Raw genomic sequence first — 25,437 nt, 5'->3', positions numbered from 1 at the left:
TCTGCCTTGACATTGAAGTTTCAGAAAGTGGGACAACAGGGAGTATGTTGAAATATGCATTGCACGAGAAGAACCAAACACAAAAGAAGAAAAATAACCCCTGCCATATGTTTGTATAGGAACTTTTGTTTAGAAGCATCTGCTGTGTAACCATGATGTAATTATGTCCCTGGGAGTGCTATGTAAAACAAACAAGATGTACTCCATTGCAAACCTATAATACATTTACATTTTTCACTCTACTGGCTAGTTTTCAATATTTATTTTCTATCTTTGTGCATATTGCCATGAAAACCATAGTGTCAGTTACAGCAACTATTGCACACTGTTTCTGGTAGGCTTACAATAATTACTTAAGATTAAAATAAATTTCTAATTGCTTGTTGGCACATTTCAGTCCAGATAACATAATAGTCTTGAGTTAAACCTGTAGCAAACCAGTTCAAAGGGGTAAATAAGTTCCAGAGAAACTTTTACATAGAGACATTTTCTAGTGATAAATATGCTTTATTCAGCTGGCTGTAAGCATAACAATAACAGCAGCAATTAAAATACAAATTTTCAGTTTGATGCAGGCAGCAATATATTGGTGCATTCCCCCACTGTAATTTAATGAGGTTAATATCACATTTCTCAATAAATAACCTTTACAGATTCACTGAATTACAGATATATACAAAACATACATTTATTGCTCATATTATTTTCGCAGATTTTGTTAGTCATCACATAATTCAGATATATTTAAGTAACCTAAGCAGGTTTGTTATAAAAACAAATCTTTTACAGTCTTGCTTATAAAATAATTTCCATTGCAAAAAAAGAAATGTGGAAATTTATTTTTGTTATCTTTGAGTATTTCCATTCCCAATAGCTGTCACTTTTCCTTGATTTTACTTTAAACAAATGAGCAAAAAAGTTAATAAATAACATTAAGCTATATAAACCATTTATGTCTTTTAGTGCCAAAGGAAAAAATGCAAAAGTAACTAACAATTACACCACAAATAATACACTAAGAGAAACAAACAGAAGCAAGTTAACACAACAAATGTGTCGAAAATTAAAAGTGGTCCCATTAATTCTTTTAATCTGCTAAAAGAATCGACTGGTGCAATTATTTCTGCTTGCTTCTCACATAGTGAGAAATCTGTTCCACATTTCCTGAGAAAATCCAGTATAAAAATCTGGATTACTGTATCACTGTTCCCGGCGTCATCACAGAAAATCCTTGCACATTGTAAAAGTTATAACTGTGGATGCACTTCGTTAACTTTTGTCTTTTGCTGCAACTGATTGAGTTGTCTTTATTACACTTATAAAATTATTGATCACTTGTATCTTGTTTCGAATAACTTCTTCTGACTGGAGCATTACTTTTTTTTGCGATGCTTGGGCCTGGAAAAACACAATTAATTAATTCATTTAGCATTGTAAAGCAAGTGAGACAAATACATAAGTGTGACGACAAAAATTTGACAATCTGTCTTCCTTTCCTGCTTCAGAAAAAGTAGATACATGGGGTATGACAGGTAAGAATAAATATCATACTTTTGACTATTTATTTTTTGCCCCCCTCTCTCACACAAGGCAGCTAGACCCATTAATTCTCGAAATAATTCTCGAAATAATTCTCCATCTCATCATTAACACTGTTAAGAATATCTGCCACCACAATCTGCTCATGATCTTACCTCCAATGATATAGTTAATTCTGCAGCTCTTTTTTCCATTAAGTTTTTTTCTGACTTTAGTCTGCTGTTAACTTGCGCTAAACGTTCTTTCAAGGCTCTACGTTCTGAAATAAATTTTATTCCTTGTGTTTTTATCCGATTTTTTTTAACCATTTTATATACATGCAAACATATATACATTGTACAGTCTACAAGTGCTCTATGTTAAAAACTTTCAGACCATTAAGCACTCTCAACTTACATAAAGGAAAATACCATTTACAAAACATATGCAGAGACATGCACTCCATCTGCAAATGTACCCTACAAAAAAGAATACCAATATGGCGTACAAGATTTGGAACCAATGGTCTTAAGTGCATACTAACATTTTATTCACATAAGGAACAAGGTAAGGCTCAGAGGAATTGTTTGAAGTGTAAACTGACAGTCTCCTGTATACATTAGCTCAAAATTTCTCCTGTGCTATCTTGAATATACTAGTGCCTGTTGTACAATGAGACCAATACCTAGCACCATAGCGACCAGATTCACCTAAGTTCCAAGTGCAATTTCATGCAACAATGAGTTCGATAATACCATATGAAAGGAGAGAGCTGGCAATCGTACAGGACCTCAACCTCAATAACAACAGTTATGGTTCCCCTCATGAAGATGTTTGCAAGCATTGACATTGAAGCGGTCAGATGCAGCAATAAAATTTAGAGTGTCCATTGACTTTAGCAACACATCTCTTATAAACCAGTCAAACACAATGACATGAGATATGAACTCATCAGTAACATAGTACTATTCCTGCTCATCAGCCAAGAATCAGTGCTGCTGACCAGAGACACAAGTGGATTTTCTATTACTCCAGTCCACACATCCTTACTGTGATGTGTTTGCCTTCATTACAGGAGTGTAATCACTGCTAGAGCTTTTCACGGTGATATGTGTTTTGATATTTATGATTCACATTCCAGCAGATACATACATGTTCCCCAACCATCTGAGACATGAGGGACAGAGTTTCCATACACAGAAATATAAGTTTCTTTTTTTTCCAATTCAGGTGACACCTGTTATGAAACTTCTCCATTTTGTGCCAATTATTTGGATTCCTAAGCACTACATCCTCTTAATTATAACTTAAATATTTGTCTTTTGGTTCCTGGGAATAATATTCTCTTTTTGAGAACCAGTCATTAACAGTGAATGTTGATACATTCTATCACAAATGATCGTATACTGTTTTGCAACCTAGTGCCACCATCCCTAATGTTGCAGTCTTGCTTGTCATGAAACAAAGCAATTTAAAAGCATGATGAATACATGTATTACTCATTAGAGACCTCTTGCAGCTGAAAACTGATTTTTCAGCCATTGATTCAAAATCTCTAAGTGCATTTAATACTCGTGATTGTTACAGGTCAAACACAACTGCTTGCAGGACTACGGACAGAAGATAGCTTTAAATATTGAATTTTAAATGACAGAGAGGTATTTCAAAATCACTAAGGTTCATATAATGTAGGGTGTATATCTTTGCAACTAATCATCACAGAAAGCCAAACAATTTGATATAATATTAAAAAATTATTATGTTTTTCTCACTACTTGTGGTTACTTATCAGTGTTAGGACAAGTTATTAATTGCTGATGTACAATTCTGCCATAAAATCTTTCAGATTAAGTTTCAGTGCAGTTAGGAAACAACAAACATTATGCATAGCAATTTTTTTTAATTTCTGATAAAAATATTTGTGTTTTTCATATTCATTTACTCAAGCTAACAACTCTTGTAATAACTGACCAACCTCTTATTTTAAGCAGAAATTGCAGGAATCGACATACAAAATTATCAACCGAGTTCATTGTAACAAAGAAACAATAATTTTGTACCAACACTGCCACTATTACTATAGTATTCACCTGAGAAACTAGCCTGCAGTGGAACTGTTGTTTGCTGTATAATAAGTCCGTTTGGTGGCTCATTCGATCCTTTCTTGGCTTCCATGTAGCTGCTGCCTTGATCTGTGTTGCACTTTGGACAACATGAAGCTTCTTTTGAACAGGAAGGATGGAAGTATGCACTGCAGTTCTTACACGAAGAGAGCATTCCTGCAATAAGGAGAAAAATTAGAAGTATAGGTGTAAAACATATTTAGCTTGGCAATTAACACATTCTAGCTGTGCAGATACATAATTTCTGTCTTTCAAATCCTCAACTTCAAATACAAAGATGAGATAGTTAACTCACTGCAGGTAAATCCATGATCAGCTGTGAGTGCAGTACACATTACAATGGAGACAGAAATGCATTCTTATGGAACTGTTTCGTAAACCAGTATTATATGTTGAATACCAACAGCAGCATATATCATTACTGTCACGACTGCAGAAATATTATGCTGTTGATCTGACAGAAGCTCTGTCTGCCGGGAGTTTTTTTTTATTTTTTTTATTTTTATTTTATTTATTTTTTAATCCAGACTGACATCTCACCCAGATTATTGTGTCTACATTCTCTTACTGTGTTAAGTAGCCCACGCTTTCACAACTTCCTCCAATGCCATTGCCTTTAATGACTAAAGTAACTGATATAACAGTAGTATTTTACATAAACAGAGGATTAAATTACAGCATGGTGAATGCCTACAAGGAAGGATACTAGTAGCAACACCAATATCATTAAACAGCACATTTCATTGTATCCCTTCACTGCTATGGGTATAACTCTTGTCTAGAAGTAGTTTTTGCACAATAGCTTCTTTGATAGAGTTCCTGCATGTTGGTGCACTACTTGAAATAATCATCAGATTAAATGAGGCCTTTTTTTGTGGAACGTAGTTCTCATCTCTCTTCCATCATCAGCATATATCCAGTCAGCCAATAATACACTTGAATAAAGATATATTAATTACAAGAATAGTCTGCAAAACTGAACTGACAACATCTAGTGGGATGTATTTATTCAGGTGCAGTTCATAGGAAATGACTGACTAAACATATGAAAATTTGAAAAGAAATATAAAAACCACAGTTGTGTGTCTGGTAACAAGAACAGCTATACATAAAGTTTCATTAAGAGAAATTTGTCTTCAGACTGTGACATTCATGTCATTAAAAGATATTTGTTTTCTTATTTTCAAATGCACCCATTTGAAGAATATTACTCTACATTTTTGGAATTTACATTAATTGGTACATCACCATGTACCCTACCAAAGATGATCCAATCTTGAAAGAAACATAGTGAAACATCTTACCAGTAGATCCACAGATGATGCAAACATGGGGTGGACTATTCACTCTTTCTATAGTTAGAGATGCTGGAAGACTTGCGAGACGTAACGAAGTTTTTGGCAAGTTTGTCCCAGAAGTACGTAGCAGCGATCTTGAGATTTCTTTAGGAGTGATCCGATACATTGATGCATTAGTCTTGTCTGAAGCTGTGTGCCGAGTTAAGGAAGATTGCGATACTGAAGAAGAAACTGGTGTCATCTTTTCTAGTGCAGAGGTTACAGGCATAACAATTCTATCATTTTCAGCAAACAATACTTGGTGTTTATCTTTTTGGTGTTGTTGCTGCTTTTGATGTACTTGAGGCTTCCTTTTTGTTTTTATTTGCGGTGATGTGGATAAGAGATAACCATTCTTCTTCCGTTTCTGTAGTTAAAAGAAAGAGGAACAGTGAATAAAATTAAATATTTCTAATATTTAACGTTAACAAAGAATACTGAAAGTGGCTAATGTAATAATAATATTACACTTTGCTTTTATTAAGAAGGAATTGCTGTTGCTGAAGAACGACTTAAAGGGGGACAAAAATCAACAGCAATATTCATGTATCTTACCGAAACATCCCAGTGACTTCCATATACGAACTGGGTATGATTTGCAGTGCTACGACGCTTTCTTTCGACTCTGCGGTTCTGTAGGTCTGAGAGAATTTCACGAGTTATGAGTCCTGGAAAAGTAAAAGAAAAATATCTATCACAAGAACATATTCATTACAAAGAGACCTATGTATTACAAGGCAACTGAAGATCTTCCAAAAATAAAAGTTAAACCATTTGGCACCCAAACAAAACAATCTTTTATTTAGACACAGTTACAAAAATAACGATTTTTGTGACCATGAATGACAAAAGATGAAGAACATGATGATAAATGAAGTTCATATTTTGAGAAATCTGAAGCAATTGTGGCAGGAAAATAACATACCGACAGCCTGTAGAAATGCTATTTTCTCTTGAGAAATTTCTGCAGCCAAAGACTCTTGTATTTCTCTTTCATCATCTGAGAAACTTGAAGAAGGGGAAGAAGAAGGTGAGGAAGCTGCTGATAATCTGCAATAAGTAAGAAGCCCATGAACAACATGACAAATCGGAACACCAGACACACCAAACTACAAATTTGTGAACATTGTCTCTTGGTGATTACTAATGTACCCTCATAATATCTAGCACTAAATAGTCATTCAGAGTAAATAACATGTGAAAACAATTTTGACACTTTTTATTAGAGATCATACATGTTACAAATGTGATTATCAGTGTGGTATTAGATATTTCTCAAGTAAATGAAGATTTGATTCTAGTTTTATCCCACTCCTAAGCTGTCTGGTAAGTTTTTCTGGAAAAGGTTCATTATATCATAAGGGAAGTAAGTTAAATTTCTGTCTACTATTGGCATTTGTTTTATGTCTAGCTTCAAAATTAAATTTAACTTTGACAGTTAAATGCAGTTCAAAACCTCTCCATATGTAAAAGGAAACACTTAGCTAGTAATCTCTCCCTCTATTTTCAAAGGAATGGTGGTAGTATCAATCATGGAAATATTACATCACCAAGGTTGTATAAAAACAGAGAGAGGATCCACTATGGCCTTGTTGAGGGAACTATTTTAAAATCTACTTTTAATAATTCAAGAGAGCCATGGAAAGAAAACATGAATCAAGATTGCTGGATTGTGGCCTGACTTAGATTCTAGAGAAAGAGATCATCTACTACTTCTGGTCAGCTCTAAATGGTCTCAGCAGTTCAATGTAGGTTAAGCTGGTTTGAAGTGGGCTTTGTTTTAGGGTGAAAAAAGAACTGAAGTCATAAGCACCTGTGTCATAACCATAGGATACTAATAAATAAAAGATGTTAAAACCGATGACACGTTAAGCCCAATCGACGGAAGAAGAAAAAGCTAGAAACGAGGACTTCCCTGTGGAGAAAGGTCCACAAAATATAGCACAGAGACAGATTTCTTCACCGCGGTTGGTTTGAAGGGTGGCCAGATGCCTTCCTGTCACCACCCCATTAACCCCTGGGATTGAATGTGTGTACTGCAACTTTTTGTTTGTTTGTGGGTAGTGTTACTCATGTAAAAGTGAGCAAAAGCTTTCGAAATATTTACAAATCCTGTAACTGACAAGACTGTTACCATCCAAGGCAGCACATCTTCCATTGTCAGAAACAGTGCTGTAACACACATAGTTAATTTTTGTTAACATGAAGATTTTTTATATGTAATGGTTTCTTCATTATAAGATATTTCATTGTAACTTTTACAATGGTGACATGTTTCTACATTTATGGAAAGGGTACATTACTGGCATATAATCTTATTAAATTGTTAAAAAACCTCTAAAAGATAGTCTCACAAACTGGGTACATCTAAAGAAATTAGTTACACAACAAAATAATAATTGATGATATTAAGAATCATTTGCTAATGAATTTCTATAATTCATTATTTAGGAGAGAGATGTGAATACATGTTAACTAGAACATTACACAAACACACCTTACTTCATCTGAAGAACCATTTCCCGAACCATCTACTGCACTAATGTAAATAATTCCATTTTGTGCTTTATTTGCATCTTTGGAGACTGTGGTAATACTGCTTTTTGTGTTTACTGTGGTAACAATCCCACCAGCGCTCGAACTACTGCTGTTATTAGTTTGTATGATTTCAATATCATTATCTTTCTCAGCACATTTAACAGTGCTTTTGTTGTTCAATGTGCTGTTTGTTGAATTTGCTTCTAACTCTTTCCTTAGTCGCTGAATTAGTTGTTTCTGTAAGAAGAAAAGAAAGATTAACAGTATAATGTTTGTTTAAGTATTTTAACACATACTCAGACATATGCGCCCTTGAAGTGTGGTTGAAAGAGGAGTGAAGGAGCGGGCGGTCTCAGGAAAGGATTGAAAACGTGGAAGGGATAGGAAATATTCATGCAACACCACTAACATATATCTTCAATGCTGCAAATTAACATTCCAGTGAAACTACAGAAGTGTTTAACAAATGTTGAACTCCAAGCTGCAAGAACTGTTTGCAAGTTAGGTTGCACGCACGCACGCACGCACGCACGCACGCACACACACACACACACACACACACACACACACACACACACACACACTGAAATAATGCTGCTGGTCTCAAATCTAGCAGTTACGTAGCAGATGCAAGTTGCAAAATACATGAGAGAACAACACGAATTCACACAGTAAAGTTTCTGAAAGTGTCACATAGATCATAGTTGCAACATACTCTTTAACTGTCTGAATGAATCTGACTAACTATAAAATGAATATCTCACTCTGAAGACAATACTACAGAGTAATGCATTTCGCAATATATTTTTTTTAACTTCTTTGCAGCCAATGTCGCACTCACTGTGCTAAACAGAGAGGCTGACACTTTTCTCAAGGTACAAGTAGAAATAGTCGAAATGGTACATTGTGGTGTATGAACGGGGAAGATATCAGTCTAGGTGTATGTGTTTTTACGTACTTATTTTCACTAGTATATATTGTTTTTATGTATTTAGCTATGTAGCTTCTGGTTCATGTTTCTGTATGCCTGTGTATTTACGATGTAAATGATTGCTTGGAAAACAACAAGTCTGATAATCTTTCTATAGAAGGGTTCCAAAACGTGAGATGGATAAAAGGCGAACATACACTCACTCATTATATCAAAACTTACGCAATAACAAGGGGTAGTCTCTCACAGAGCAGAGCCTGGCGGGCACCGATAATATTAGATTTTCGTCATTCAGTAAGTACAAGTCTGATTCTTCGCTATAGGTATGTACGTGTTAATCTGGAATAAGCGCCGGGTGGTGAGTATGTCGGTGCCCGTTAACAAGTTTGCAGTATCGGCCGCCTGCAGTACATGACGGCGCTGCGCTTCGTGTCGAAACGACCGCTACGAGTATCACGTGTTCTGTTGCTGGCGCTCCAAGCGACAAATAGCGGAAACAGAAGACAACGCGCACGCGTCAGCCGCCGCCGCTACCCGGAGCGCCGCCCATCAACGGATACTTCGACGAAATAGTGCTGCGACGTTTAGAGTAGCTCACAAATGTTAATATTTTCACACGTAGTATCATTCGGAAAAATTTTCAATTCTTCATTAAGTTTGAGCAGCAACACAAACTTGTATAATCGCACTTATTTAATTGCTGCATAAATTTCTAACTCCATTATCACATCGAGTTGACGTTGGTTATTCAGGCTGGTGGTTTCTTACAGCCTGTGAAGATATTAATTAATACACTTTGGTATCTTCCGTAAAACAGTGCGTTTCTAACCTTTTACGATGCGCTACATGACAGTCAAATACTTTAAGGAGAGGCAGTCGACACACTATGAAGACTAGATTTCACTCACTACTCCAGCTTATCTATTCTTCCATTTACTTTTACAGCTGTCTCCAAATCGAAGATAATTCCTTTACTGTCAAAAGTGGTATTACAGATTTTGGTATTGACATTATATGAGTATTTTAGGCACCCTTACGATTTTACGTAAGCACGGTGGTACTATCTCTCTGTATTTTTGGTCCGAGGCATTTTAAGATTTAAAAATCTAGCAGTTTTTATGGCCCCCGCGGATATCCCCAGCGTTAGGAGAACACAATGACACAGGGCTTACGTTACATCACTGTGTAATGCCCATAAAAGAGAAATCAGCTTTTTCATTTCTGACGTCAAGACTTCGGGATTCTAGTGCCCGTCAGATGAAACCGAGCTAAATCACTGGAACGATCAAACTGCATCTGAATACGAAACAAATGGATTCATGTAATAATAACTAATCACAATAGTTTTTCGTTGCTTTCCAAACATGTGTCTATACCGTTAATAATGATATGGATATTGCCGTAGTATTTGTCAATTGTGCCTCACTGAAATGGGGATGCATTGAGCGCATGCACTAAGTCCGCAACAGTGCCATCAATGCCCTCGGAAAATTATAAAAGCGCCTGGAATGACGCTATTAGTAACTGCAATTTATCAGGTGCTAACGTAACAGACTTTCGTATACAGAAGAGCCAATAGAAATACGTAATCGCTGCTCACAAATATCTGAATGGTACATGTAACTACCAGTATTATGATACGAAAACAAATATAGGAAAGTGTGTTAACACCATCTTTTTGCTAAATAAGCTTTAGTTGAATGAAAGCATTTTCTGTTTCGCGCTGATATGTGGGCAAAGCTTCCTTTTGTAGAGCACAAACGGGGCTTGTGAGACATTATTGATTCTGCAACCCGGCAAGAGAATGGGTCCGCTTGGCTAATATGTAAAATGTTTGCATACCTCTGCTGTTTTTTGGATGCAGGGCAGAGCCATGTAAAGCTGCAGCCTGGAATTCAGTTACTCCACCTTCTTTCAGTTTCTTTACTGTCTTGTTCAGATACGGCGTAAATAAATAAACTTTTTAATTTCCTTCGGTAGATGTTTGAACTTCTCATCCCAATAAGGATTAACATATTTTAGGCTGTGGTAGTACAAACTAATTCGAATAAAATATTCCATACAACATGTACCCAATTTTTATTAATTACAGGCACACAGCTGTTACAATGTAACTCAAACACATACTCATAGGAAGTTTAAAGCAAAGGCCAAGTTTACTGTTGAGTTTCATAAATTAAACTTCCGACTTCAACGTACTTTCGATTTCTCTTGACAACACGATGTGAAGCTCTTCTGAGATCGTCTTGGCGTTCTTCCATGGGGGACAGCGATATTCAATCATCATAACGGTTAACTCGTCTCTTGTGTTGGCTTTCCATTTGCAGACTTCGCCTTTCAACCATCGTCACATTGATAAACTAAAGGGATAAGGCCCAGGGAACTTTGTGGCCAAATAACCTGTAACCGCTTATGTCGAACCATCTTCTGGGGAATGTCAGGTTTAGACGAAGTGTCAGCTGACGAAAGGAATGTCCAAATGTTCTGTCGTGCTGGAAGAACATACCAATGCTCGTTGTCAAATGAACCTCTTCCAATAATGCTGGAAGCTAGTTTTCAAGAAAGTTTTCAAGAAAGTTTTGACGGGGCCCCGTAAGACGATGCGGCAACAAAGGAGCCATATCAACTGATTGTCTATCATATCGCACTGCTCATTTATATAAACACGTGTTCTTGAAAATATGTCTCCATAGAAATTTCCGTTGGGCCACCGATTTGAGCTACGCCGGTTATTGGTACCATTACGAGTGAAAGTGGCTTCACTAGTAGACAGTGTTAATGTCGTTACTCTGCGATCTGCAACGACGAAATTCCATTCGGATATCTTCTGGACGATGTTGAATCCGCCGTAAGTGACATCACAGAGACCGTGCATGCCTAATGTATGCCACATTCTTGTACGTGGGACACCGAGGGCCGCAAGAAATTCTGCGTGTGCTCGTTTAAGGACTACGTTCGACCAACTGAATAATTTCTTCTGCTTCGTCCACAGTTTCTTCATTCACACATTTGGACTAAGTATGACTGCTGAACACTGCACCAGGCTCACGCTATTTAGTGCAAACACAAGTAAACACACTTGGATCTCCTACTCTGCTGTCAGGAAATACTCTAGTAGTAGCGACAGCAGCGTCTCCATTACAAAACCCGAGCACAAAGACGCTGATCAGGCAGAATATTATGAGACACCAACCAAATGGCAGGTATATCCAAACTTTGGCACGGGTAACAGCTATGACGCGTCGTGGTATGAAGCAATGAGTTCGTGGTAGGTTGCTGGAGAACGGGGGGGGGGGGGGGGGGGGGGGGGGAGGATGAGCTCCGACATCGCGTTCAATCACGTCCGAGATACGTTCGATCGTGTTCAGATCTGGCGAGTTGGGGGGGGGGGGGGGCGAGCGCATCAGCTGGAACTCGCCACTGTGCTCCTCAAACCACTCCATCACACTTCTGGTCTTGTGACATGGCGCGTTATCTTGTTGAAAAATACAGCTGCCATCGGGAAATATGACTGTCGCGAAGGGGTGTACGTGGTCAGCAACCAGTGTGCGATGCTCCTTGGTTGCCATTGTGTCTTGCACAGGCTCCAGTGGACCCATGGACGCCCACAGGAGCCGCAGTACGGGTGTCAGGAGCTATTCCCCTTAAAGACGAGGGATTCGCGCCCTCCGATCGGCATGATGAAGGTGTCGAGAGTCATCAGACCATGCAACGCTCTGCCGCTGCGTCAACGTCCAGTGCCGATGGTGAAGTGCCCAGTTCAGTCATAGCTGCCAATGCCGTGGTGTTAACACTGCCACGCGCGTAGATCGTCGGCTGCGGAGGCTCATCGTTACGAGTGTTCGGTGCATTCTGAGTTCAGACACCGGGGGCCGAACCTCACAATAACACTGGGTTCGGTGTGGGGGCGGCGGAGGGGTGAAGTGGACTGTTGCAGCAGTCATGGGGTTGTGGACCACTGCGGCTGCGGCCGGGACGGAGCCTATCCATTGTTTCTAGGTCCCCGGTTCACATACAATACTAGAAAGATCATAATTTCCTTACCAAGCTTTGGGTGTTCCAAACGAGAAACGACCAACACCGCACTAGAAACGGAGTGTTGATTAAAAGTGACAGTCGAGGAAAGGGGAGTGGTTTCTAGCACACCAATTAGGAAACTGTGCGACAGGCAGCTTCAGAGGTATTAATTCAATCAAGTAGGGTACGATACCAGTTTGATGAACCCACTGCAAGCGTTCCTGCACATGACACGTTCTCGCCATTATTCTGGAAAAGTGTCAGTATATACTGTTTCGTAATTGATTTTGATGTACGTTACTCTAAATATCATTTCACCTGAACAACCAAGAAACTAAATAACGAACAAATAGACTGTGTGCCAAACACGTGTTCATACATATTATCACGATTTCGTCGTTTCTTATACTTCACACGAAGTCCACAGACACTTCAGAACAGCCAATACTACTCTGTACATAAAGCTAGATGTCTGAGAAGAAAGTAATTCGAAGGTAAGAAAAAATAATCCTCTGTTAGTTTTTCCCGCAAATCTAACTAATTAAATCTACCTAATTTTGGAAAAAATCATCTCTCCACGGACGGGCACGGCCTATTATAAGTATGAACGCCTAACATACTGTGTTCTCTGTGAAGTATGGAGGAAGAGTGCGTTGGGTTGGGGCTGTATGAGCCATGTAGCGCTGGCCCAGCCGTTCTCAATCAGATTTCAAATGTAGAGCGTTGCTGAAACATTTTGAAAAATGACTTCTCAGAAAGTGTTTGGTAACTTTGAGGTGGAAGCTTTTTATGCATTTAAAAACGAATTATTAACATCCGGGAGTGGTTAACACACAAACCAACCGAACAGTTAACGGAGGTAAACCTGAACAATAATAATAAAAAAAGTTTATTTTTGAGAGGAAATCAAGAAACTTCAGTGCTCTGCGCGATCTGAGAATCGGGAACTTAAAAACAGTTTGGAAGAGTCACTACCTATCTTGTGGATTAGACGCCTATTTTAACGCAACTTTTGTGCTCCCACACTGAGTACGTGTAATGTTATACTTCAAGGTTACACTTATTTTCTTCTGAAGATATGTCAAACTTAACTTAAATGTAACGCAAATCATCGGAAAAGCATTACAGTATGACTTTTTTTTTTTTAAATCATTGCATACCTCTGGTCTTTCTGCAGTACCAATGTCGTGCCGTTCCGCCCCCCCTTCCCCCCCACCCCCGCGGAAAGAGAGAGAGAGAGAGAGAGAGAGAGAGAGAGAGAGAGAGAGAGAGAGAGAGAGTCCCTGAAGTAGTCAACACATTCATAGCTTCTTAATATATCAAACCGTAATGGGCATTAAGTTCATAATAGGCGTTCCACTACCTTTCATTTCATGACCATCATATCGCCCTTACGGCTGCACAAGTTGCGCTTATAGAGTCCGCAATAACAGCAAATCCACGACATGACAGCGATTTCCTTATAGATAACGCGTGTCTCCCTTCACTGGTGGCGTGGCGTCGCTTTGCGGAAAACAGTTCTAAATAACCACTATTTTACGGTATTTATTTGGTCTCTATATCATCAGTTGTCTTATTTTTACTTATAACCGAGTGAAAGAATCAACAAATTAGGCATAGCAGCAGCGCTACAATTTTTCGTTTTTAAACTAACCTTTTTTAAAGAAAGTAATACTTATTTGTGGAATTTGCATTGGTTTGAAATATTTCGTTATTATAGAAAATGGAAAAGCGATCAGTGCTATTTTGACAACAATGCCGACAGAAACGAGCAACAAACACGTGGCATATGAACTTTTACAGTATTGCTGAGATATGCCACTTAACGTGCAAGGCTTGCCCACACCTCGTCTATACGGTAGTTTCTCGCCGTTGTCACCAGCCATCCATTGTACTGCACAATGGCACGAAGACTTGTTTGCCTCATTTTCTTTAAAATATTACATATGTCTATAATTTCTACGAAATAATAAATGAGGAAACAAATCATGATAACAGCAATAAATCAAAAACTTTACAATATTTCATTCATAGCATACCATTAAAATTTAAATCAGATGATCTGCTGACTTTATGTACCCTTGAAAACGCACCAAATTAATGCGAAAAACTGTTCTTCAAACTTCAGTTTCCATCCTTTAGCACTGACTATCCGTAATGTCCAAGTAGTGGTATGATGGCTGGTAGCATAATTTTTTTAGCGGAGTTTAAAAAATTACAATCTATAGAACACTGGCGATTTTTTGTAGTGTTCAACCACCTATTCTTTCGAGAAAAGTAGCGAACGGTGGACGGATCAAGTTTTCTTTCATTTGCCTACTTGATTTAAAATTTTTATTCTATGCGTTTGGAACAGACCGAGTCAAAAATTTTCCATCTTTGTTCGATTTCTACGTTTATTACAGGAAATAATAGGAACAAACCTATAATCGGTTACTTCAGAAACCGGCTATTTTGACCGGTTTTAACAGTCAGGTTAAACTAATGTGGAAAAAAACAGATACAACCAAAAACCGGTAGTTTCAGCGATAACCGCCATACCTGCAGCCAACACGTTAAACGCGACTTCCACGGAGATGCCACATTCGCTGGTACTCTCCCGCTTCACTGCCAAGTATCATTCACAAGCTACTAGCTGATACAATTTTAACATTTTCATTATCAAATGGACAAGATGGTGGTGTTAAACGCTTCCGTGCAATAACTGCAGCAACAGCACCAAAAGGTTTTCAACGAGAGAATAATGACAAGGAAAGCACGACAGACACTAAGTTCGTAGAGGGATGATGATGGATCGGAATGGGATGTTGGGTACTGCTATGATGTGTTCAATTGGAGTTGACAGGTCTTCAAATTGCACATAATTTAAACAGAAGAACCAAAATGGTAATACGAAGGCTCTAGTGCTGCCGAGCCATACACAATCATTTGGCACTAGTTTTACTGATTACAACTGAGAAGGGACAGAGGATCCGTTGGTGGTGGGTTTCTCTACGTCCCTCCTGTTACTTTCTTTCATTCTTACATTTTTCTGTTAATAAGGCTGTGGAAGTAGCGACAAAATTTTGGTGCAATGTTTTCGTAAAACCGTAAATGGAGGTACTGGCATTAACCGCGACGAACATGTTTCCTCTGACCACCGACCGCACTTCGCTCACAAGGAGAGTTGGGCATTCATTCATATTCGAGAGTGGTGCGAGCTGTAACTTTCCGTTTTTCTCCTAGATTTCGGTTTGTCCCTAGTCACCTCACTTCAGGCGATTGTCGGAATGGAGCTCTCATGTCCACGGTTGATAATGTTCTCCGTGCGCTCCCAACTGGAGTTCATCTGCCTTTGTGACTTACATGTCGATGTACCCCTAATTTCGTTCCGCCGCAGTTTTCCATCTTTCTTCGCCGTCTCTCTGATCTTTTTCACAACTTATTTATAAGTGTCAGAAACTGCATGTTTAACGCAGCTGAGACCGACCGGAAATACTGACAATAGCGAACACTATACGAGGTGTGATCAAAAAGTAACGGGCAGTTTTGCTTTCCTTACAGAATCTTTCTGTATTCATCAACATGAACTTTGTCTCCTTCAAAGTAAATCAGGAACTCACTTTTCGTATCTCATCAATGGTTGCAAAACTACGTCCTTACATTCAGGCCTCCGGAATAGAAAGATGTTCCAGGGGGCGATGCCCAGCAAATACGTTAGCTGAGGCAATTTGCCAAAAAAAAGTCACAAACGAACACTCAGTTGTGAGCGGGAGCATTACTGTTGCACATACATCCAAGAGTGACTTTGCCAAAATTCTGGTCTTTTCTTCGGATTGCTTCACGCAGACCGAGCACAACTCCCGCGTAGCACTCCTTGGTGACCATACTCGCGATGCAACATCCCATTGTAGTCTAAGATTTTTTCGGTTCTGGCTCTTCTGGCAGTTTCCATTGAGAGACTGGGCCATGGTTGCGACGTCATACCCGTATAGCCATGTTTCGTCACCTGTTATAACCTTTTTAAAAAGTTCTGGATCGTTATCGACTTGATTCAGTAATTCCTCAGCGATGTCTACCGCGACGTCGTTTCTTGCTTCGAAACTGTTGAATGCCGAATAAAAACAAACTCTGCTGCGACACTTTTCATGCCCGAAAAAATTGCTTGGCATGAGACAAAGGGCATGCCACGTCTCTGACAGTGATTCGGCGATTTTCCAGAACCTTTTTATTTACTGCTTCCACACCGTCGTCAGTAATTGATGTGCTGGACCGTCCAGGGTGGTCGTCGTCTTCAGCGTCTTCTCGACCCTCTATGAAACTTTTATACTACTCGTAAACTCTTGTCTTACTGATAGTACATACGCCGAAAGCCCGTCAGAGTTACGAATGCGGTGCTGCAGTTTATTCCATTTTTCACGCAAAATTTAATGCAAATTCTATAATCCATCTTTTTACAAAGTAAAAATTCGCAGAGCACTGGAATACACGTACAATCTTCTCGACTGTCAACAATACACTAAATATTCAAAACAATTGAAAATGCAAATATACATCAGGAACACGTGTGTAGACATGACAAACTTTGAAAATCGGATGTTTAAATATTCGTTACTTTTTTATCACACATCGAATATCTTTAATTTTTTGGTTATTATGCAGTGAAGATTTAGGCGCTGTTCTGTAGTCAAGATGGATACGAAACGTTTCACAACCATGCCGAAATAATGACCTCTGTCCTGTCGTCACTTCCTCGCACAGCCCTTATCGACCTGTAGATTGCACAACGGAAACTTAAGTTTTTCTGTTGAAGGAGTTTCCACGATGACGTGCTGAATATACTGAAGAGTTTTACGCGGCACAACTGCTGCTTGAACTGTGAAGAACGCGACCATTCTACACTGTAGTGTGTACGACAACCTGAAGAGACGAGGAGTGCCTTTATTCTGCCCTGGGCCAGCAAAAGCCGGTTCTGCCGGCCAATTTGAGGGCGGTTTTGGGAGATTTCTCACAGTCATTCAGTCGGATGTTGGCTCTGGGTTACACTTTTTCCAGCGTTGGGGAGTGCACACACAGTTACGTATTTTCGAAAGTGTATTCAGTGTTTCTCCACTTGAAAAATTCAAGTGGAATTTTTGTTGATAACTGGCAGGATTTCTCAGTAGTTTTGAATTTTTATATTTCAGGCTTCTAATTTCAGAGTGAACCTAACACAGCTGGAATAAAACATTTTTTTAAAAATATTTTCTAGTTATATTTCGTACATCATCGATTACCTTGCATGTAATTATATGATATATAATTTCAGATTATTGAATGAAATTGGTAGCATCCTTTTTTGATACTGATAATATCAAAAGGTGACAAAACTAATTGAACATGCATTCCGTTTAAGGATAAGGAAGAACGCGACCTGCATTTCTCTAAGTTATTGTCAACTTGCAGCACTGTAGAATTCTCTGACAAAGTACTGTTGCCACTGAGGCGCGTAACATGAACATTTTTACGTAGTCTCTGAACTTTAACACCCTGAGAATGAAAAAGCCATCAGGTTACAGAGAGCTCCTAGCGAGCGACACAGCGCCGTCGTACGTAAACGAATGGCTACGCTTATTGCCGACTTCCGCCCGTTAAAACCGCGCCGCGACGTCCATGTAGCGGACACACAGTACTACAATAAAGGGCCACCGATCGTAAACAGTGCGGGAGTGTCGGCACAACTGGCGCCGCGCTTAAAATCTGAGGGGCAGTCAAATCAAAACGGGAAAGATGGAAAAAACTGGGTAAAGTAGTAGTAGTAATTTCAGAAGTAATCGCAGCAACTGTGAACATATTTACCCCACTGTTAGAGACAACGGTCGAAGCCTTCATAGAAAAATGTGTCGGTTGCCTACGGAGCCGTGATTCTTTGCATGTGTGCAAAGGGCTCTAAAAAGTACGGAAATCGCACGGGGGGCAATCGGGACCTTACGGACAATGTATAAGGGCTTTCGGGCGAAACTTACGCAATGCAATCTAAACAACTTTGGCAACACGTGGAATGTATGAGAAACAGATCAATACATTTAAAAACAATATCCTCTACGTGGAGGGTAAAAATCGTAGAGGGAGACCAAGAGACAAATACACTAAGCAGATTCAGAAGGATGTAGGTTGCAGTAGGTACTGGGGCTTGCACAGGATAGAGTAGCATGGAGAGCTGCATCAAACCAGTCTCAGGACTGAAGACCACAACAACAACATCCTCTAAGTATGGTAATTTGCTCAAGCTGTTAGACAAGTTCAATGCTTTGAGGAAAAACAAAACGGCACAGTGAGTACAATATCCTGGGCAACTGTATGTTACGTATTTTAGAAACCAAATTGTAATCCGAAGTAAAACAGTCCTTCTGAGAAAAACCAGTCGAAAATGCCCCATCTCACTTTTTCCGCAAGTATGTATGCTGTCACAAAGGTATCTATATTATCTACAGAAAAAATTTTTCAGCTTGCCAATGGCAGAAGAAAATTGTAAAATTTGATGTGCAAATACAGCATGTTTATATCACCTCCAGTTCGTCAGTTCTTCAGGATTAAAGGCAGAGGCAGAATGTTTCCAAGAAATCTATACAGACGTTTTTCCGCCTGCTTTGAGACTAGCTCAAGCGTAATGAACATACTTGGAGCTTCAATACTAATGGAAGTTCTCTGCAACGCACGCTTCAAGCAGAACTGTGTGTTGGATGTCCGACCGGATTATAGTATTTAATAATAAAAACCTAAAGAGCGCTGTTGTCCTCAAGTACTGTCTCAGTTACAGAGTTGCCCACTTTTACGGTATTCGAACAAAGTCCAAATCTTCGCATGAATGTGTGATCAAGTAAAAATATAGCTCTAATTTAAAGAACGTGAGAATTTTTTTCCTTAATTTATATATGTAATGTGTATATCACAGTTTACTAGTTTCTGGTTTTGCTGACAAGATATTTTGCTAGTACGGTATTACGGTGATTTGTCTACCTGCCTTCCTCCCTTATGCACATACCGACAAAGAATCACAATGTTAGAAATTTTAGACCAATCAAAAAGCTATGCCACACCGTCAAAATATATTAAGTAGGGAAGATAATAAAAGCCAGTACCCTTCACCAAAAGTAAGAACTGTGGTGGGATGCTGTAATTCCCACTCTTTTTCCTTTTCAATATTTTTAAGTGATAGGATTACTTTTGAGATTCCCCTTGTCTTTCGAAAGGTGGACACGTATCCAGTAGCAAGTCAAAACCTGTTTGAAGTGTGTTTCGCGGTATCCGCATTGTTGGAACAGACACACCCCTAGCACACTGTTAACGTAAGTATTTCCGCATTTTCCTTTTTATGAAGTTTTGTGTGGTTTTCACATTTCTATTCTTGGGAGAGAAAATGGAATTTGTGATCATCTATTGGTATTACTGTCTATTATATGATCAATCAGTGTAAACAGTGAAGTTAGTCGTATTCACTTGGTCGTTTAATAGTATGGTCCTTTCAGCCTATGATTTCTATATGTTATAATTTTCTTGTTAATATTATGAGGTGTCTCGTTATTTGTCCGAACTATTTTCACATCTTTCTCTCTTGTAATAGGTTTGTGATTGTTTTCTCTTAAATGTTTTCCAACAGTTGAGTGGTTTGTCCCGTATTTCCACGCTCTGTATGTTCTTTGTACCGGGCATCCAGTGTTGTCGTTTATCCTACATGTCTTACATCACACGTGTTGCGTTGCAGTTGGTATTTCTTGCTTTCTGGTAGACGTCTGCCTCTTGTTATTTTTGGGATGTACTTTTGGGATGAACTTTCTGCTTTGAATGCTATATTTGTGTTTTGTCTTTCGAAAATATTTTATGTGTGAGTTTGTGTTTTTAATTATTTTGATAACTGGGATAATCAGTTCGCGAGGACAGCATTCACAGGTAAGGCGCACAGAGAGAGATAATTGAGATGTTTTCAAACAGAATTTAAGCAAAATGAATGTCCAGTTCCGGGCTTTACTCAACCTAGGACATCTGTCCTTTTAATTAACCTGGTACAGTGATCTCTAGGGCACCTTATGCGACACCGTTCCTGAAGATCGACGCGTGCACCACGATGCAGCTATCTCCGTATTCCGTTTAATTTTTACAGTTGGAGCAATGTTCGGCAGCTTCAGTAGTGTGCAGCTGTCTGACTCGTTTAAACATTTCTTCAAAAATGACAGAGGCTTAGATGAAACCAACGAAACTGTCGCCCGAAGTAGAAGACCGAATACGTAGACATCACGTGAGAGGGTGCCGGCAGCAGGTACTTGCTCCCCCTCGCTCACTGAGCGCAGCACCACCGGCAAGCTCGCCGGCAGCTGAGCCGCAGCGGCACAAAAGCGTCGCCAGTGGGGCAGGTCGCCAGGGCCGGGACATCGATACGGCCGCCGCCGCCGCCGCGGCCCGACGAACTTCTGGCGCAGCACGTGCCGCCGCGGCGCAGCGCACGCGCGCCACATCGCACGCTTCCCGCCCCGCGACAGCACCGGTGCTAGCACACGCCCGCTCGTCTTCCGCGCCTCTCATTGAGTCATCGGTGTGGTAGGCGATTGTCGTCGAAATAACCGATTTCGGTTATATCGTGTTCTTCGAGGCCAGCTGTTGAATCTGCTGAAAATGACCGGTTTCTGAAATAATTGATTTTGGGTTTTTTTCTGTAGCGATAGTGGAAAATCATCTTGCTGCAAAGTGCTGCTTGCGAAAGAAGTGTATGAGGCGTTCTGTAGTCATAGTGTTTATTTTTGTTTTTACTTCTAATCGCTATGCATTTTCTCCGTATTTGCGCTTCGTAAATGTTGAAATAAATCTTGTGAAACACTCAATTCGTATTATTTTCTGTAATAAACGTAAAAACCGAGCAAAACTCTGAGTTCCAAGATATAGAGAATCAAAATATCAAACAGGCAAATAAAACTTAATCCATCCACCATTAACTGTTTTTCTTAAAAAGAAAGAAGTGGCGAAATACCGAAAAAAATCAGATTTTTGAAATTGCTGAAAAATATTGAAATGGGGGATCACATCACTATTCGGGCATTACGAATAGGTAGTGATTAAGGGTGAAAACTGAGGCCGAATAACGCTGTTTCTCTGGTTAATTTGTCCGTTTTCAAGGGGTACAAACAGATAAATGTGTATTATGTAGACAGTGACAGGCAGCAGAGCACCTAATCTACATTTTAATTGTATACTATGAATGAATTGTTCTCAAGGTTTTTATTTATTACTGTTGTCATAATTTTTCGACTTAATATTTTGTAGAATTGGCAGATAAATCTTTACTATTTTAAAGCAAATGCAGCATTCCACGTCATTGCTACGTGAGTCCGCAAAAATATTTCCAGGCTAAGGTTGGTGCCATTCTGCAATACAACGGACGTCCGGCAAATAGCCTACAGCGAGGAACTACCGTACAGGCGAAATGCGGTTGAGTCTTTGCATGCTGTACGTAGACGCGTACGTTAAGCCACGACAGATTGCAGAAGGGACTTACCGCGTCGGCAACGTTGTACCATTTCTTAGGCCGTGTGTTTCTTGCTTGTTTTTAACTATTAGCGTTGTTAGTAAAATGGCACTGATCTGTATTCCCATTTTCTACAACAACACTATATTTTAAGCCAATGCAAATAATAGGAACAAGAAGGTTTATTTAAAACCTAAAAATTTTGGCGCTGCTGCTATAGCTAATTTATATTTCGATTTTTTACTCTGTTATCAGTAAAAAATAAACACCTTGTTATAACCGAGACGAAACAAATACCGAAACTGAAATACCGGTATCAGCTGTAGCCAACTGTTTTTTCCAATCCCTAGTCGTGAGTCTTCCCGCCGCTTTCACGCGGCCCGCCACGATCTTCTCATGTGACAGTGTCTTCGCCTACCAGTACAACAACAACAATCCGCGTCGTTTGTTTCATGCATTGTATTGTACTGTACTGTATTGAAAGGCCGACAGATTCGACATGCTTGGATTTCAGAGGAGCGTTTGACGAAGTGCCCCACAGTCGACCGAGTTTAGGGAAGGAATCTGTTCTCAGACATGCGACTGGTGGCAGAACGTTGTCCTGGGCGGCGAGCGTCCGTCGAAGACGAGGGTGCCCCAGCGGAGTGAGGTAGCGTCGCTCCCATTCTCTGTTCTTTGTTGTACGTCAACGATTTGACGGATATGATGCGCAACACTGCGATCAACTGCCGTTGATGGTGTAGCACACGGCAACGTGTCGCTGTTACGTGGCTGCAGTGGCACGCAGGAGGACTGGTGGCATTTCTATTTGGTGTGATGAATCGTAGCTTCTCGGAAATTTGGAAAAAAAAAGTAATATAATGTCGATGACTAGGGAAAAAAATCCTTTCATGTTTGAGCGCAGTCTTACTGATGTGCGAAATGGAACGAGCACAAAGAGTTCGGTTGCAGCGAAGGCGAATAGTCGACTTCAGTTTGTTGGGACAATTCCAGCAAAGCGTAATTCGTATATGAAGCAGAATGGTTACGGAACGCTTGCGCTACCCATTCTGAAGTAGTGCTCGAGTGTCGGATCTCCTCCACGTCGGGCTGAAGGAAGACTTCGAAGCAATTCAGAGGGCTGCATCTCATCTCTTCTTCTAGTTAATATTTATCCTAGATTAAGCTTATCCGCTACGGAATCTGTAGCACCTCGTGCTCTCACTTTGAATGAAATATAAATACAAACAACTGCGACCGTTCACATATGAAATGGTGTCTTTAGTTTCATTAACTACTTTTACAGTCTCTTTAAACTCATTTTCGGACGAGGCATGCAGAACAATGCATGTTACTTCAGGTTACCTCACCTGTGACCTCTTCTGGTCAGAAAAAATACGCATCGCCTCGTTTGTTGCATGGCAACGTGTGTCGAAAAATGATTTTTTACTAATAGCGACAGTAACAGCGGTACTGCTGTTAACACCCAATAGGCATTTTCCACCGTCACTCTATCAGGTATCGCGTTAGGCACTAAGAGGGATGATAATGAAAACTGCCAATTGGTTGTTAGCACCAGTACCGCTGTTACTGTCGCAATAAGTAAAAGGCGACGCATGTGTGTTTATTACCTTATATATAGTCACAGTAAAATAACCTCCAAAACCAACATAGTGCTAAAGACATTGATGTATTAACTTCTGCCTGCTTCAACTCAAGTCTCGAGAAATAAAAGACATTTCTCAAGTGGCCGCTCGCAGCTGTCTTTGTTTATATTCAATTTCCTCTATAATTCTTAGGAAAACTTTCTGATTATCTGTCTACTTCCTGCACAGCCCGTACAACTAAAACTTTTCGAATTTTTTTCCACCGATTTCTCCACTTCCATACAACGCTGTGCTCCAGACGAAGGGTCTCAAAATCTTTCTTAAAAAGATGGTCCAAGTTTGCCACATTTAGACATTTTTGCGAGGAATGCTGTGTTAGTTTGTTTCATATATGTTCCGTGCTTCGCCTGTGAGGCTTTGTTCGTTTACTTGCAAGGCAACAGAATTCCTTCAGTCTGTTACCATGTCCCCCCTCCCCCTTTGACGCCAAGTTTATCACTAATCTCGTTTCTGCTGTTTTATATAACTTTCAGTTACATCAGTCCATATTCTGAGCTCTGCACGTAGTTTGATTCCTTTCCAGTCCACTCCATTAATTCCTCAGAGCACAGTAAAGCCACCAGCGAATCTGATCCCTGATATCCTTCCACCTTTAATTTTAATCCCCTTTCTGCACCTTTCCTTTATCTCCTTCATTGCTTCTTCGCTATATACCTTCAACAGCTAAGCCGAGATACTGCATCCTCGCCTTACGCAAGTGTTAATCACTCCACAAATTTAAACCTGATCAAGGCATTCCTATCACTGACTACTTTCTTCCTATGCCGTCAATTACATGAATGTGCCACTACAGATTGTAGTCCCAACAAACATTCCTCTTCATAGTGTCTGTAGAGTGCAAAAATAGACTAACGTATGTAATTTCGTTAAAAACACTACCTTTACATACATGCTGGACAACACTGGGCATATTTATACCGTTTGCATGCACCACCACCACCACCACCACCACCACCACCACCTACAGGGTTGACCATTGCAAATTTTCTGGGTATGATTCAAATGGCTCTGAGCACTATGGGACTTAACTGTTGGGGTTATCAGTCCCCTAAAACTTAGAACTACTTAAACCTAACCAACCTAAGGGCATCACGCACATCCATGCCCGAGGCAGGATTCGAACCAGCGACCGTAGCGGTCGCTCCTAGAACCGCTCGGCCACTCCGGCCGGCTTTGTTGGTACGGTAGCGCATCGTAATGTACAAAACTACTGCTGCTAGATATAACTAACGTTTCGGCCACGGTTGCAGTGGTCTTCTTCTGGGTCTAGGCTATACCCAGAGAACTTTATGTCGACTCACTCTGGCCGCGGAAGCCTAGGCAATTATATAAGCCATTTTGTGTTAAAGGAAAGAATTAAGACACACAAAAAGACAATACTTGCGATACTGTGGGTATTTGTACTTTTGTTCCAACATCACTCGATACTAAATATCTTATACTGTAGTGAAACGCCCCCACTTCCTTTCCTCGTCTATAAGCAGATCTTGCAGAGGCAGACCAGCTGTCTGTAATCATGTGTGAGCAACATTTCCCTCCAGTTGTCTGTCACTGGAATACAAAAGACGTGCGACATGAAGTCGCTACATATTTTGTGAGTAGAAATATGAAGTATTCGCTGTTTTCGGCACGCTGCTCGCGGTTACGTTGGTGCTGTAGCAAATACTTCGTCAACGTTTGTGGCTGCGACCTCCCCCCAAAAGCAGTCCGCAATCATGTCGGGATTTGGCACTGCTGGCTGATCTTAACGCTACAACGCACATTGCCCTTCAATGGCTAGCTACGACCAGTTGTTAAACGATCTTTGCGTCCCCGCCACACCTTACGGTAAGCGCTGCCAACAAAGCTCTGT

General features: G+C 40.0%; 1 protein-coding gene across 2 annotated transcripts in view; it reads right to left on the bottom strand.

Moving 5' to 3' along the window:
• Positions 1 to 486: 486 nt before the first annotated feature.
• LOC126356267 (PHD finger protein 21A-like) overlaps positions 487 to 25,437 on the bottom strand; it is a 111,696-nt gene continuing 86,745 nt past the window's right edge. Inside the window, exons 4-10 of one of the 2 annotated variants that reach the window (XM_050007111.1) lie at positions 7,476 to 7,753; positions 5,904 to 6,028; positions 5,534 to 5,646; positions 4,946 to 5,345; positions 3,609 to 3,797; positions 1,695 to 1,798; positions 487 to 1,398 (exon numbers count right to left, since the gene is read on the bottom strand). In XM_050007111.1, coding sequence (XP_049863068.1) covers positions 1,270 to 1,398; positions 1,695 to 1,798; positions 3,609 to 3,797; positions 4,946 to 5,345; positions 5,534 to 5,646; positions 5,904 to 6,028; positions 7,476 to 7,753 — 1,338 coding nt within the window. In that variant the 3' untranslated portion in view covers positions 487 to 1,269. The remainder of the gene's footprint in view (positions 1,399 to 1,694; positions 1,799 to 3,608; positions 3,798 to 4,945; positions 5,346 to 5,533; positions 5,647 to 5,903; positions 6,029 to 7,475; positions 7,754 to 25,437) is intronic. The other variant, XM_050007112.1, reaches the window with a different exon arrangement.

Source organism: Schistocerca gregaria, chromosome 3, assembly GCF_023897955.1.
Source record: "Schistocerca gregaria isolate iqSchGreg1 chromosome 3, iqSchGreg1.2, whole genome shotgun sequence".
In the NCBI taxonomy this organism is placed as follows: Eukaryota; Metazoa; Arthropoda; class Insecta; order Orthoptera; family Acrididae; genus Schistocerca; species Schistocerca gregaria.
The sequence above is the reverse complement of the archived record's forward strand: the minus strand, read 5'-3'. Positions and strand labels throughout refer to the sequence as shown.